The following is a 16,386-nucleotide window of genomic DNA, read 5'->3' as shown; positions in this document are numbered from 1 at the left end:
GAGGCGTAGCAGTCATACACCTGCAGTTATTAGCTCAATTTGGAGGGCGCGTAATCTCTTAATTCCCCTCGATACCCAACCCGCTGTAATAATCAACTCTTGGCATCTGAATCAATTAGGCACGTCCGTTTTAACTGTCGTCTACAGCGCTTTTAGATGCCGTGGCGCGTTCTCTTCTGGCGTCGGTCGAAGATGCTGTCGGTGCCAGGATTCTGGCGTTGAACGCCTCGACCGGAGCGATCGTCGGCTCGACCTGGTGGGAAAGAGCGCCCGGAGGAATGGGCGAACCTCTACGTTTTCGCGATGAAAATCATGCCCTACAATCCGGCTCCCGTCCGGACCCAAAGCTCCCCTGGTTCGAGGACGCCGACACGAGTCCTGGGCTCAGGTTTGCTTCCTGGATTTCGTCGAACGCGGGCAGGCCCAGCCTAATACGGTGCGAGAACTTTTAGAGAATAATTATTTGTGACGAAAAAAAAAAAAAAAATCAATACCAAATACCGGTCCATTTTGGTAAACGAGCGATGAAAACCGAACGCGTAAACGAATTCTGGTTTTTCGAATCCTCTCTTTCAATCACGTATATTATTCTCGCGCCAGTGATGGAAATTCTTTTCGCGTTTTCAATCGCACGGAATGGAAAGAAAGGTTCGCCAGTATTCGTGCGCGTCTTCGATTTTCATTCGGTGAACCCCTTTTTGCCCTGCGCCCTCCGAGACGGGGGGGAAATCGGAAAATTTTTACGAGGGAAACGTCTGGACGCCCGACGTCGCTGCGTGGCGGGCCTGCCCGACGTGATGAGAAGAAACACATTTACCTACTTGTAATTTTTATCATGTTTTCATATTCCTATATGCATACATAATTCTTTATTGACAATATATTATATGATACGAAGCACCGCAATTTCACTCGCCGCACACATGTGTCTATGCCCACTATATGATTACAATACTCGCTAATTATTCGCACTTTTTAAAAAAATTATATTATTCCATTAATTCTGCTAAGGTAGCACTGCATCGAATTTCGCTTATATATATATATATACCTACGTCTTTTATTGTTGTGACACAGTTATGTTATACATATATCTATATATAATTGATTGCAATTCGTTTGAATACTTTTCTACATTTATATTGCACAGCAATTTAATCTCGAGCAAGATTTTCATTGTGTACGGAATTGAGCTACAGCCATTGTTGTATACCAACCTCGTTCTGATAGCCGCGCGAAGAAAACGAGTACGATTTCTGTGTCTCGTAAAATCTATCGCCGAATTGCTTGGTATAATTTTGCGCTTATATCCGGAAATTCCTTTCACATATTTCTCATCATCGGATAACATCGTGTAATTCGAGTCGATGATCGGCGCACAGCTATAGTCTAACGATTCAAATTTCCCCATGAAATTATAATTCGCGTCGCGGTAATAATCCGGTGAGATTGTGTGATTATCGCCCCCTCACATCTTAGACACCCAATATCATTTTCATTCATTCCCCACTTCATCGCTATGCGAACGTCAGAGGTCATAGAAACTCGTACGACGCGGTATAAAATGATTTTCATGAACGAAAAAAAAAAAAAAGCACTCGCGTCTAGTTTGTTCCACCAACTGAACTGAGCTTTTAGAATCGAGTGTCTGAATATTTATACCTACTTAACCGAAGTATATGTTTACATTCGGTATCATACGTGTTATATTGTACTTGTTACCGTAATGAATTGGGTTCGCAGTTTTCAACTTATACGTATACCTACCGGGGGGGTATATTATAACATGCACGTTAAAGTTTGCCAACTATTTTCGTCGTCGCTGACTATCTGGCAAAGTTTAAATTACCGGGAGCATTGGCGTGCATAAAAATTTTTCTCATACAAAAACTACGCCGACGTACGTTACTTTGTCGCGTTGCTTTTGGTCGTTTGACGACAATGAAAAATAATTCGCGACTCTTTCGCGAATCGCTAATGATGTGAAATCGGATCGAGAACATTGCAAGAGAATGCGTAGATTTATTTTCACTGTTAATTCCTCTTGGAGAGCTCAGATGATGTGAAAATCCGAAGGATACGAGGGTGAGTTTGAAGTTTCTATGGCGGTGTGGCGTTTGTGTGTGATCCCAGGTCGCCGAAGTTCATGCAGTCACCGGCGATTGAATCCTACAGGGGGTGGTGGACCCTTCCGTACTTCTCCTGCAAGGAACGAAGGTGGCTCATCTCGTACAGCGTCAGCGTACCGCCCCCGAATCGTCACGGGTTAGTAGATTCAATTGAATACATGCATTTCGGTATAATTGAGGACTTCGAAAAAAAAAAAAAGACTTCGTCGAGAGCTCGTTAATGATAATTTCAATTCGGATTCGAAAGAGTCTTGAAATAATTCGAGTGTTTCACGTTCGTTTGAAATTAATGAGATTGATTGATCGCGATGCTTGTAAATTACCAACTGATTTTACCCAACGACGAAGCGCCGACGTACTCGTGTATAATTTCCGCCACGGGTTCGTGACGTTTCGGTTCATAAGTTATTAAATGGTGCGGTAAAAGTATAAAAATATATCCTCAAAGTATAACTTTCCTCTTTCTGTTCACTGATAAAGTGTTACGTAAATTTCCATAGCGTCTCTGCGCGTACCTTTCATATTATCGAGCGAGTTTAGCGTGCGTATAGCATAGTTTCTAAACTTTAGTTCTAAATTACTTTTGCACGAGATACATTCGGCGGTATCAAACGCGACAAAGTTTGCTGCGGAGCAAGCCTTGGACCACAACCGATACCGAAACGTGGCATGGAAGCCACCGTAGTAACCCAAATCACATTCGCGCCTCGGTGGATGGGGTTAATAATCAGCGTTAGCCATAATGGCCGAAGGCCGACGCGTGTTTGCGAACGTTGAAATGATCCGGCGTTAATTCAAGTTCCGCTTTATAAGGGAAAATCGCATTACGATTGCGGTCGAAACGCGGCACTGTTCGATGGAAATCTGTAACAGGTCGCAAAATCACCAAACCGTAATTGTAAGTTGATCGGGACTTCGTTATGCAAACGGGGGTTGAAAACCAGAAGGGTGTTGCTCCGACAAAAAGAAGCTGCCTTCGGGAGATTTCATCGGTTTGTATCCGTTTTTGAGGAATGCCTTTGCTTTTTCAAAGGATAAAATTGCGTTGAAAACTAAAACAAACTTCGAGACGATGTTGAAATAACGTCAAATCCTTAGCAATTTCCACGCTCTTGAAAACGCAGGAACAAAAAAAGCGAAAAAATAACCGCGAAAACTACGAAACATTAATTTCCGTGTATTTCCGGACTAATTACGAAACCGGACGGTGTAAATTTTATATTCGTAACCGTATTTTACGACGTGTTAATTCTTTAAATATCTCGCGGTTTCAGGATCCGAGATTTCCTCAGCATGGACGTCGACGTGAGTGACTTGGAAGTGAATCAGTGCAACTCGGAGTCGATAACCGAGGGAATGTCAAGCGAAAACCAGATCGCTTCGTTCCGGGGAACGCACAAATGCCACGAAACGACCCAGGTGAGTTTACATCTACAAATGGAATTTATAAGCTTGAAATAATAATTGGATGTTGACTTTTTTCTCTAAACGTACGTTCGCCTGTCGTGTCGGCGACGTTTCATCGCCGTAGTTTGAAGTTCGTGTTGAAATTGAGGATATAATTACCGGAGATAGGGGACAATTGTTCCGATGAACGTATAATACGTCTATATATACACGTTGAAGTCAACCTGCGAAAATCGATTCAACTTGTTTCAAGTTTCCAAAGTATATGGAGCCATTTACGGTACCGTAAACCTGAAGGGGGATGTGGGAAGTAAACTTTTCTCAGTGGGAGTTGGAGTTCTTTTTTCTTCTCCTCTTTTTTTTTTTTTTTTTTACTTTCCTTTCTTGGCGCCTCTTATTCTGCTTTTGTTCTCATAAGTCTCTATTTCCTTTTTCTTAAGACCCACCAGGATAACTTCCTCAACTGTGCGCCGCTATTTTGTATACGTAAAACGAAAAAAATCACGACCTTATACATAAAACACGCCCCATATAAGCAACGACTCGGATGTATTCGTGTAAAACCTGTGCCACGAAATGTGTCGAGAATAGTATTTTTCCTATCGGTTGTCAATCGGCCCTCGAACTTCAATTTTTGACTTCCGAGTAAACTACGACGTGATATTTCAGAAGCTTTCGAACGACCATTCGATTTTTCGTCATATCGACGAGGCGAAAAAAGAAAAAGAAATTCTCGAGTATCAAGATACGAAAGATTATATCCGGTAGACCACAAGGTGCACAACCTTAAATAGGCCGAGGGAATCGATTGTGGTGTATAGTTATGTGCTCGTGATGAAGGAAAAGACTTTTTTTTCAACGCGAAGACCGCAGAATAACCGATTAATGAAATATTCAGAACGTGAACTGCGTTCCCACAAAGCTATTCAACAATTACTGCATTTCCAGGACACAATTATGTTACGTATAGATATCTCTATTTTTTATCTATACAGTTATACAGCGCAGATGTTGATGATAAAATGCCGGGCACGTCGTCCTATTTGTCTTGCGTGCTCGCGCCTCGCTTCACAGTATAAAATGTAGATTTAGATTATGCTTGTACATGAAAATATATAGGCGTGTACATATAATATTGCAGGAAGCAAATAGAGCTGGTATCGTAATTTTAAAGTCGTTGATACAAATACATCTGTTTGTTCGCGGAAATATCCATGTTTCCTAGAATGCAGATGACTCTTTCCCGCGCGGCTTCGATTTCATGTTTTACTTCGGAGATGAAGTCCCATATCATATTTCGTTACGGAATAAATTTGATTTCCATGAAATCCGCTCGTCCCAACTCCTACATAGTACGGAATTTTCAACGCAGTACAGACGGGAAATTTACCTCCAAGCAGGAATTAGTCGAGGACACTTTATTTAAATGTAGAGCAACCGTTATCCTGATAACAACGATCATTTAGCTAACAATCGCGTTATGACGGTATTACTCATAATTACGGACATACATAATAGTCGTAATACCGAATTAGTAGAGTTACAGATTAATGGGTCACGTAGCGCGGTTACAAAGCTAATTGCGTTATACTATGCGTCGCGTTTTTTCCCCGTAAAAAAAAATCCCGTTAAAGTGGTTTGAGAAAAAGTAGCAGGAAAAAAAACCGGATCGTGAAAGTTTGAAAGAACGTCGGACTGTAGGAAGAAGTGAATTCGAAAAGTTCGCCGAGTTAACTATTGGCGACTATTATAGATTTTGCACTCACGTAATACACGTCGCGTCATATCTGCGTGCAGCAGAGTGGTCGAGTTCTACATGAAAGATTCAAGTACGGTTCTCTTGTCTGGAATATTTAAATTATATGACGGGAATCGCGAGCCTCTTTTCCATACTTTTCATCCCACGTTCAACCTCGAGGGCTCCGAGCTCAAATATCAAGGGTATAAACTTTACCGTACACACGGCGACACTGTGAAGCGTGAGAAAAAGCTCAGACACATTTGACTACCCCCTCTTATTTCGCACACTTTATTAACTCCGTATTAAAGCGAACTGAAAGCTACGCAGTTTCATTTATTTCACGTCTGTTATTTCTCGACGATATTTCAATTTTTTTTTCTTCTCCTCAATTTGATAGCTGAAATTTTCAAATCGTGGAAATTAGTCACACACCGTAATTACTCCTCGCGCGACTACGGCTGGTGCGTTGTACAAATTTTGCAAAATCGAGTTCGCAAACCTGCACAAAAATCATGTACATCTGCATATCTTTTACACGTTTACGGGATGTAAGCGGGTCCGGACAGCTGTCTCTGTCGAGAGGAACGATTTCTACCTCTCTCTCGATGTACATGTAAAATTTAATTGGATTTTCCAATAACCCATTTTCGATTCCGATCAAATACATATATATATATCGCAGCGCGTACGACACTACGACTACACGTACACCCACATCCTTATCGCATGTACGTATATACCTACGTATTATATCTACCGATTCCCTATACATATCCATATGTACAAGGGAGCAAGTCAATAGAGTTCCTATCAGCAAATACGTAGCTGTATAATACATGATATATTGGTGACGCGTATACATACCATTTGACTCGTGACCCCTACATAGAGACCTCCTATACGTCCATCACCTTCTCTCACATCTGATATGACACGTGTGCGATCCATAGAACGTTGTTCCACACTCAAATCTTTCGAATATCTTGGAAACGAAAAGAACGCGCTGCAGAGGATGCTCGAACAAAAAGTTTTCAACAATTTTCCTCCTTTTTTCTATCGTTCCGACAGCCCAGCTAGAAGGTTTTCGAAATATTTCTTAAGAAAACGTGATGTTCTTGTCTTTCCGGTTCGACTCGATCCATCCATTATATAGACGTACGTATATACGTCCATCGATTCGGAAGAGTTGCTTTCTTTTGGAATGTCATTTTTTTGCAGTGGCCGGGACGGTTCAATTCCATGCGCGGACGTTAACGTCGAGCATATACCTATGTAAAAGAAAAAAAGAGTAAAAACTTACGAACTTTTTCTTCTCATCGTGGGCCGAATTTTTCCCGATTTTTAGCAGAATTTTGATTTTTTTTTTTGGTATCGTCGGGTACGTGGCCTGAATTCGCGACTGAATTTTCCATCAATCGAATCAATTTTTCGCCAGTTTTCCTAGCCTGGAGCTAGTTAGTTGGTAGTTTAGTTGACTAGTTGAATAAAAATTTTCCGCTTGTTTGAAAATATTCGTATAAAAATCCATTATTACGTACAACCCCTTTTTCCAGTCTGCGATAAAGAACGAAAAAATAAAAAATAAAAATTTAACAACCTTCATTACAAAGAGTTATATTGCTGTGTATGTATGAAAAGGCCTCGTTTCATCCGAAACAACTGATTGAAAATTCCGGAGAAAAAAAAAAAAGAAGATATTTATATATACGCGCAGAAGCAGCCACACAATAGGCCTTGCAGCAAATTAAATGAAAATATCCAATTTTCTCAGCTGCTTCAAAGAAAGTAAAAAAATAATATACGTACACATATATCACCCTTGGGTGACGTACTCCCCTCCCCCTTAATCTCCCAACTCTTTTGAATTCGGCTGTAGAACCGAAGTATTTTTTCTTTAGATTCTCAAAAGTGGTGGAAAAATTACGAAAATGCAATATTTTTCGATAGCGGACAGAAAAAAAAATCTCGAAGGCGTTGTATTCGCTGAAACGTAGCACCTGACCTTAAATATGGGTCTTTGTGTATATTACATTAAACATGTACAGGTGTTTAAAGTAAAATAAATTTCCGTCGTAGCGGGATTTTCGAAGTATAATTTAAGAGCGCATCCCTTCCCACGAGCCCGGTATATTCACAGCTATAGGCGGCACCACGTACCGATAAGGGATATTAATATACTGTATGTTCGACGGGATTTATGGGATGTACAGCCTGGCTAGTCCGTACGTAGGGTGAAAATGGGATAAATCCAGGGCGGATGTTATTGGCCACAAATAATGCGATGGTTACAGTGCGAGTATCAGAGTCCTACGAGCAGAACGAATGGGAAGACGATCGGTGCTGGATGGATGAAGGGCGCTTACGTTTGCAGATGTCGTCCGGGTTACTACACTGCCAGTCATCATCAATTCGGATTTAACGGGACGCTCGTTGAGGGTAAAACTGAATTTTAGCCCTTGATCTTCTTCGTCGTTCTTCTGCCTTATACGCTGGATATAAGCAATGCTTTGTACCGCGCTTTCTTTCTTCTACCTCGCTTTCTTTTTTCATAAATACAGTATAAGACATCCTCTCGCCGGGGACTCGAATTCGGAGGACTCGTTTCGGTCAACTGATTAATTATAATTGATCGATTTCGCTCTTATATTCGATCATTCAATTTCAGGAGAATACGAATTTTTTTATATCTCTCGTTATCATTCACGACTCACAATCAGATATTATTTTCGTTTACTCGCACAAAGTTGAGCTGATCGGTGAAATGGTTTGTCGAGTGATCCTGCGACTGCATCCTAGAGCTTTCTGAATTCTTTCACGATTTCAATCTATGGGACTTCTCGAATTCTATCTCAATCGCGAATCATGTACCTCTGCATTGACATCTGAAAAAAAAAAATCTAATAATAAGGTCAATGAAATTTGCGATTCAATTCCAAGACGAATGTATAGTTTCATTGTATCAAGAAATGTTTCTTGCATCTTCATGGACGAAATTTCATGAAATTTTAAGCCGGAGATTCGAGCCCACCTCTGCTAAGGTACCTGCCGAATGATGAGCGTTGTATTTAGTTTTCCCCCGTAACATAGGCTCGGTGAAAAGCTGATTTCAATGACAAATCGCATTATACTGGCATCGGCAAGGTCGCGTCGCCCTTGTTAGTTGAAAACGCGTTAACGACTGTCCGCGCCTAAGCTGTAAAGGACTTCTCGGTGGATCAATCAACTCGGAATGCAATTTACAATTCGCAAGTTAACTTTACGACCAAGACGACTCTCGTTGTAGACAATGCCGTTGCTTCTGCTGCAGACTGCGTATAATATGGTACGTTAACGCGACGTGACGCGACGTCAACGGTTCGTAATCGTTAAACTCGGGAGTCCCACGGAGGTATTTCGATTATGCTTTTGGACGGGCAGGATCAGATGCAAAACCATTGGTCGCCGGGAGTCTAACATGGAACGTTCTTTCAGCTGCATGGAAAGAAATGAAGGAGAACAAAACGGACCTCTACGATCGAGTTTTTCGGTGTTCGGCTTGCGCGCCAGGATGTACAACGTGCAGAGGTCCTGAGCCGTGTTTGGCTACTTACAACTGGCCGTTTAGGTAGGTGTGGACAACGAGCTTTTCGCGATCACGCGAAATCGAGCTGATCGTTCGACGAGCGACGCGAATCCTCTTCAAGGATAAAGAATTAACGAAAACGTCTCCTTATCTCGTTCAAGGATCGCTCTACTGGCCGTCTCGGTTTCCTGTGCCTTTGGAACGGTTGTTCTCGTTGGCTATATGTACCAACACAGAAAATTGAAGGTCTTCAAAGTCGCCTCGCCGATTTTTCTCTCGATAACGCTTCTCGGCTGTGCAATAATGTATTTAGAGGTTCGTTGATTAATGTAAACCCCCAGGGAGCGCCTACGCAATTTCATGCATCCGATAAAAATCCATAACACCTCGTACCAAACGATGCGGAGTTTTCAGCGGCGATACAATACACGAAAGTGTAAATACTGTAACGGTACACAGCGTACAGGTTGCATCAGGTATTGATCGACCTTAAATTTTAATAGATGGCAGCGATTTTTCCTGTACTGGACATCTACTCGTGCATCGCTACTAAGTGGAGCAGACATCTTGGCTTTTGCATCACGTACACCGCGCTCCTTATGAAGACTTGGAGGTAAGTGTTGTTATCGAACGAAAAAAAGCCTCTTTTGTGTTACAAGTGAACGTCAAGCGCCCGCAATTTTTTTCCGCTCAACCACTTCGACCGACGTACACAATCGACGTTTACCGTACAGGTGTACCGAGCGACGTAGAGAGACTGATTTTTATTTCACGCATCGATTTATCAAACGAAACAATTAGCTGCCATCCCGTGTAACTTTCGTTACGGAAAATTCGAAATAAGTAGCGAAACAATTTCGGCAATATGGAAAATAATGAATACAAACCACTCGTGGCCGTTGCCTGCCACATCGCATATTTTGACAAAGGGAGATTGAGAAGGAAATTGTAAAGGGTGGAATAAAATATCAATTTATATTATGTTGCGTTAACTCGCAGCGAAGGTTGTCACGGTAGGCATCAGGAGATTACCGTACAAAAATGAAAAATAAACGAGCGTTCTGCCGAACGAGAGTTAATAAATTACAACGTTATCCGATGAAAGTAGAGAAAAAAAACAAAAAAACAAAACCAAAAAAAACAAAACGACCAACGCGGTGCTTCGAATATTGATCAAAACTCGACGATGGCATTGTACATAAATTAGTTGTAGAGACTTTCTAACTGGGTATACTTCGTCATTTTTCACGTCAATAATTACGTCGTACGAACAGAGTTTCTCTGACGTATCGAGTGAAGAGTGCACACAAAGTGAAGCTCACGGACAAGCAGTTGCTTCAATGGATGGTCCCGATCCTACTTGTAATGCTGATATACCTGGGTACGTGGACGCTAAGTGCACCACCCTTCGCCGAAGTGATTGCCGATAGTCATGGTCTACTATTCAATCAGTGTTCGTTCAACTGGTGGGACCACAGTATGGCGATCGGTGAGTATTGATTTCTCGATCGATTCCCATTCCTTCGGCAATTCGCCGATACTGGGTCAATCCCTTCCACAAATATAACGACCGTAATACGGGGGGAAAAATTATTACGCGGGCTCCAAATTGCCCCGGTCACTTATGTATACCGATACAGGTCGTCGGAATCACTCTTGGGATTCGGCGTGTAATAAATTTGCAAGCTTCTCCGCGGTTCCGCGTAACGGCGATCGCTCGAATGTCCCCTGGGATTTTGTATCGTACCGATTTCTATCGGAAGCCTGATCCGCGTTCGTCGAGAGTTCTTGGCGCGGGGAAAAAATAGCAGCGCAAACGAAAGGCATAATCGATCCCTCGCGTGGTGTGCGTGGATCGTATTATACCTCCTCGGGTTAGGCAAGACAAACGACTTCGCTCGAGAGAAAAGTTCAACCGAACTAACCAATCCACGGTAGATTAGGTCCATTTGTGTTCCCGATTTCGACGACGAATTCCCTCGAGGTTTTCCGGCTCTCGGTTTAAAGTCTTTCCGAAAAACACGATCGTTCGTCGCGTGAATTTTAAAGCTTACTCGAAGCTCTTCGGCTTACCGTAGGGAACGTCGAGCCGTGGGTATGTCACGTCTTACAAACTTACTCCGCGGATAAGTATACACAGAAGCGGAATAATCTTCACAAGTTTCCGCGGCGTCTCCTTATTATAGAAATTTTGAGAGCTTTGCGTGTTCAATGAATTTGCGGTACAATTAGTTTACAAGCTTCGTCGGCTCCAAGTATTTCCAGAAACAAGGAGGACTCGAGGTTTTCAGGTATATTAATAATATCGCTAGGGTACTGACCGCAAGGTCCGCGACATTTAAAGGTCAGGGGTCGCGAGCAAAAAGGGTTCAGGGAGGCAGGGAGCGAAGAGAAAAAAAAAAATAAAGGTTTTCCACGCTGTTCGTAGGTGAGGTCATCTTCTTGGCGTGGGGAATCAAGGTTTGTTACAACGTGAGGAATGCCGAAAGTCTCTTCAACGAAGCTAGACTGATCAGCTACGCAATCTACAACATCGCTGTGGTCAACACTGCCATGGTTGCTATTCAGTAGGTCACAATTTTCCCTCAAATTTAAACCAATCGGCATCGCCACGAATGTCGTTAGTCCTTGCACGCGGGGGTCGGTCTTCACTGTTTCTGCTAAGACATCAGTTCTTTGAAATTCACATCCTTCGATCGAAACATTAAACGAATTTTAACGTTTCTGTTTCGTACAGTTTATTCATATTCCCGCAAGCCGGACCGGACATAAAATACCTGTTGGGTTTCGTGCGTACGCAACTCTCCACTTCGGTGACAGTATTTCTCGTCTTTGGTCCCAAGGTAGGTTGAGCCACGCTGCCCCGGCATCGCTCAAGATCCCCCTCCGGAAAACTGTGTTTAATTTAATTAAATAATTACCGGGCCTGCGGGCGTCGTGATTAAATTTTCATCAAACTTAACCTGGGAAATGCTACAGGTAATTCGCGTGCTCCGAGGACACGGAGACCAGTGGGATAGCAGGGCCAGAGGGAGGGCCGGAGTCAGCGCAAGTTTTTCCTTGAATGGTATCGGTCTGGTACCGGAAGAAACAGCTGACTTGTCCCAAGAGAACGAGGAGCTCAAGGTACACCGTTTATTCCCCCCGTATAAATTTTCGATCCAGATTAGACCGGCCATTGTTTAACGAAAACTCTCCGGACAATTCACCTGATTTGCGAGAGAAAAGAAAATTTCAATTCAAAACGCTTCGGAATTCAGCTCCGAAAGAAGAAGGCTATTTTATAATTTCGAGAAGTATCAGTCGGATTTTCCATATCTTACCAACTTCGATCCCCAGGAAGAGATTCAGAAGTTGGCAGCTCAAATTGAGTTCATGAAAATTGTGCACATGGAAATGCATAACAGGCACATCAAACCAAAAGCTGGCGGCTACTTCAGCACCCCTGGACACGGTCATCCCTCTTCAGCGCAGAGTCCGATCGCCAAGAGTTCGACGGCCAGTTTTATTCTGAAAGTAAATATGTCCAGCCAATGAGGCGATGATTAGTATTCGATGACAAAGAGAAAGAAAAAGAAAAAAAAAAAACAAATTGCATTTGAATTCTCTTTCCTTAAGGCGCAACATTTTTGTCAAAGCGCGGTGGAGCGCGGGGCAACAGCAGCGGCAGCCGCAGCGGTTGAGGACTCGACGTTCCCGTCGGGGAGTCTGCACAGAGCTCGTCGTCGTGAAATGCGACGGGAACGGGAACGGGAAAGGGAACGCGAGGGTGAACGGGAGAGGGAGAGGGCGGAGAGAGCTGAAAGGGCGGAAAAGGACTCGCAGGAGCAAGTGGCTCAGAAGAGCGGCGAGCGAGTCTGACTAGTAGTAAATAGTGAGGAGGTAAGTTGATTAATTTACATTTCCCGTCGGCTCGCGTGAAACGCGGATGTAATTCCGCGGAATTTTGTTTGCCCTGTATTATGCGCGCAAAAACAGTTCGGAGTTCAAAAACAAAGGGCGAGGGCCGGCGAAATACGAGGGGGTGGTTTTCTTGATTAAATCGTAATAACGCGGATGTTATAATTTCGCGGTACCGCACGCGCCTCCAAAAACAACCCTCTCGTTAGCCGCAATTTTGCTATACATCGTGTTACCTTCGCACACGAACACTCGAGGCAACGGTTAATTATTGAGCACTTAAGGCAATATCTATTACGCTCTTGTACTCGTGTACCCGTCGCGGGAAAAACGTCGAAGATCAATTGCAATAACGATGATTGATCGCCGTGCGATAGTTATGTAGGCAACGGTGCAAGCGAGACGTGTAAGAGTCCTCTCGTAAATTGGTGTCTCTGATCGTTAGTCCTGCAGATCGCGCACGAAAATCGCTGAGTCTATACTGTAATAAAATTTCACTATCGCAGATATGGTTGTGACAAAGACAGTGTATTAAGTTCCAAAACGGTGGAAAGACTGGAAGAAAAAATAATCGACGGAGAGCGAGCTCGAAGCATCGAAATTCAAAAAAGTGGCTTCTGCCCCGACTGGATTCCAGACTTCCGGTGTTCGTTTGAGTCGTCGTCGATGATCAAATAATTACTGTCCTTGTAACTGTGTCGATTATAATAATATACTAACGTATACTCTGTACAACTTTAAACGAGCGGGAGACAGAAGGATTTTTAATAATACGTACGTACGTACGAAGTGTGCAGTAAAATTGATCATTTTTTTTTTTTGTTAAGTATAGGTCCCAGCGTACGTGATGTCGCGATGAATATTTATAAAATTATATATTTGGAAACAGGGCTGCAAAAAAAGGCGCGCGAAAAAAATACGCAGACGCATCGTTTACAAAGTTTTTTACATTTCATGTCAAACGCAGAATCGTTTAGAAATTCGTGTGACTTAATTACTCTAGAGAAAGATAAAAGGAAAAAAAAAAAAAAAATGAGATGTAGGTACCCTATATTAAAACCTTCTGTTTACGATCATAGCTTCTTACTATTTACCTCGGTTTATCGATTACGTTATCCAAAAGCAGAAGTTGAGCGTCGAATGAAAAACCTTATGATATTAATGATCGCAAACTCTCAGCTTTCTGCTGTAATACATAGATTATGCAGAATTTACGATTGTGGTATGTTTTGAGATGAATAAAATATTCAACTATAAAGTGTTAAGAGTATCTACTAGACATCAATCAGTGTTGACAATATATGTACAGGGTCACCAGAAAGAAAAAAAAAAATTTTAGCAACGCGGCTGATTATAAAATGAGAATGAAATCTGAACCCGCGAGACGCGTTCGCAATCTCGGCAATGGTTGAAAATTTTTTGACAAGATGAAAGCTCTATTCTCACATAGTTTTTACAGGAGAAACAAGCCAGATAGCATGAGTTGGTTCCAACAGATTTAATGATGGACGAAGCTTTTTTTTTGGCTACCCTGTATGTGCACTAAGTTCATCAAGGATGACGTTTTTAATTTTGTTACCGTTAATTGATACGTACTCAAGTACATAGAATTATGTATAAAGTGATCTCAAAAAATCTGACACAATCGTGAGTGAAACTTGAACTTTTTTGGTATATAAATTGAAAAAAATCAAGTTATATCATTGGGTAGCTGTTCGTCGAAGAATGCCACAATAATTTAAGAGAAATGGTTACTTCGTACTTGAGCTAAAGAAGCATAATCGAAAAAATACATCGCCCTGTAGAAAAATTCATGACAAACTAATCAGGGTGACTACCCCTCGCTCAGAGGGCAGCACTGACTAGGCATCGGATTAGCGTTAATCTCTGGATTAGCGAGTGTCGCCAGACTGCAGAGAAAAGGGGAAGCGGGCCCGAGCGTTTCCATTCCAAAGCTCTTATGACTTATAGCGGATGTGCAGCAGATATTTTTTTTGTTTAAAATGAAATATATAGGAATTAGAACCAACAAATAACCATTTCTCTTATTGCGATCCTACCATTCTTCGTTATCCTATTTCAAAACTCTATTATTTCAAGCGGGTGTTTCGCAGCGATATGAGAAGATTAAAAGGATCATTTTTATTCACGATGAAATGCAAACTTCGTTATTTCAGTTTTCACTGTGAGAAAAAGAGCCAAAGCCACGTGTCGCTCATACGTTCGATATTCATCCACGTTTCGAAAATACGACCTTCGAGTTGTTGTTCCAGCTTATCCTACGTGGAACAAAATTTTCGTGCTGAGCCCACTCTGAATTTGTATTTTTTGGCACCATGACCACGGCTAATATTCTCAGCGGTGTTAAATAATCATAATAATAATAACCAATCGCGTCCGTGTACTTAGGAGCTTACAGACACCGCGGTGCGCTAACAATTGTTGTACATAGAGACGGTTCTCCGTCGCGAATACTTCGCACTATAATACGTACAAACATATAACTTACCTCCCCGTATTACATCTGCTCTTAGACTAATAATAAACTATTGGTCAAGCTCGACGTCGCTGACCCGAGGATTCCGTTACACAAATATTTGTTATCGCCTTCGGTATACTTTAGAATGGGCTCAGATTTAAACAATATTTCTTTACGCACGCACAAGTATAGGTACCGTACCTACGGTAGCGAATGGTCATGTAATCATGCATCAGATTTTAGAGGAAATAAAATAGAGAAAATGAAAAAAGCGTACATGCGAATAATCAAATAAATTATACGACTGCAAGGCGCAAAGAAATTTTTAGAAATCCAGAGAATCTTTGTTACTTTTTTTTTTTTGCTTGAATTCTGAATTTTTATTTCTCTATTTCTTTCATTTTCGATGTAGGGAGTTCATTTGAAAAATGCATATACATAGGTATATGATTATAGATGTAAATTTTGTGACGAGACTATATCAGTAGATATAGTGTATCGAACTCATAGCATAATGTCGTCAGACAAACAATTATGATAATATGATAATAATAATAAACTTAATTATTACAACAACAATAACATTAATTATATAGTTATAATGATATTGATAACAATATCGCTGTTTACGTCTAAAATGTTTATTGTAGCATTGTTGTTGGATGTGTGATTTTCACTAATGAATATATATATATAATATACACTTATGCGAGGCTTGAATAAAAAAAGTGTGATAGGATGCTAATAAGATATTATAAAAATAAAAGAAAAAAGTGCACCCTCGATTTTTCAATGAGCCTTCAAAATGATTCGGAATACAAGAACAGATGAAAAAAAAACTGTGGCACTTGTATGGTTAACGATATTTATTTGTTCATTTTTGAGGGAGTTTTTAATAATATTATATAATATATACTTGTCAATTGTGGCTAAGCGCGTACCTGTCTGCACTATTACATTATATTTATATCTAAATAGGCGTAAAATTAATAATTTTGGATAAAAACCGTCACGAAAGTTTGTACGTCAAAATATTGACGAAAAAAGCGAAGAAAAAAAAGACAAAAAAACAAAGAAGATTATTTACAGAGATTGAAATTTAAATAAAACGCCAGGGCGCGGTGTGTATCCGAAAATAGATTGAAATTACGAATTTGCATTATTATTT

At 41.3% G+C, this 16,386-nt stretch overlaps 1 protein-coding gene and 1 long non-coding RNA gene across 9 annotated transcripts in view; one reads left to right on the top strand and one right to left on the bottom strand.

Annotated features, from left to right (window-relative positions):
- The window catches only part of LOC105692752 (probable G-protein coupled receptor CG31760), a 26,960-nt gene extending 10,574 nt beyond the window's left edge, over positions 1–16,386 (top strand). For 6 of the 8 annotated variants that reach the window (XM_048653887.1, XM_020856161.2, XM_020856158.2 and 3 more), the window contains 14 exons: positions 148–388; positions 2,134–2,265; positions 3,404–3,548; positions 7,569–7,713; positions 8,749–8,881; positions 9,001–9,154; positions 9,343–9,452; positions 10,114–10,328; positions 11,268–11,406; positions 11,577–11,682; positions 11,819–11,965; positions 12,179–12,355; positions 12,458–12,721; positions 13,246–16,386. In XM_048653887.1, coding sequence (XP_048509844.1) covers positions 148–388; positions 2,134–2,265; positions 3,404–3,548; positions 7,569–7,713; positions 8,749–8,881; positions 9,001–9,154; positions 9,343–9,452; positions 10,114–10,328; positions 11,268–11,406; positions 11,577–11,682; positions 11,819–11,965; positions 12,179–12,355; positions 12,458–12,700 — 2,087 coding nt within the window. In that variant the 3' untranslated portion in view covers positions 12,701–12,721; positions 13,246–16,386. Of the gene's footprint in view, positions 1–147; positions 389–2,133; positions 2,266–3,403; positions 3,549–7,568; positions 7,714–8,748; positions 8,882–9,000; positions 9,155–9,342; positions 9,453–10,113; positions 10,329–11,267; positions 11,407–11,576; positions 11,683–11,818; positions 11,966–12,178; positions 12,356–12,457; positions 12,722–13,245 lie in introns of those variants that run through there. The other 2 variants (XM_048653889.1, XM_048653890.1) reach the window with 2 other exon arrangements.
- On the bottom strand, positions 11,366–12,301 carry LOC125500613. The gene is made up of 4 exons (XR_007278001.1): positions 12,163–12,301; positions 11,803–12,048; positions 11,617–11,733; positions 11,366–11,499 (listed from the first exon to the last, which is right to left on the bottom strand). It is a non-coding gene; the product is annotated as an uncharacterized LOC125500613 (long non-coding RNA).

Source organism: Athalia rosae, chromosome 4, assembly GCF_917208135.1.
Source record: "Athalia rosae chromosome 4, iyAthRosa1.1, whole genome shotgun sequence".
NCBI lineage: Eukaryota > Metazoa > Arthropoda > Insecta > Hymenoptera > Athaliidae > Athalia > Athalia rosae.
The sequence above is the reverse complement of the archived record's forward strand: the minus strand, read 5'-3'. Positions and strand labels throughout refer to the sequence as shown.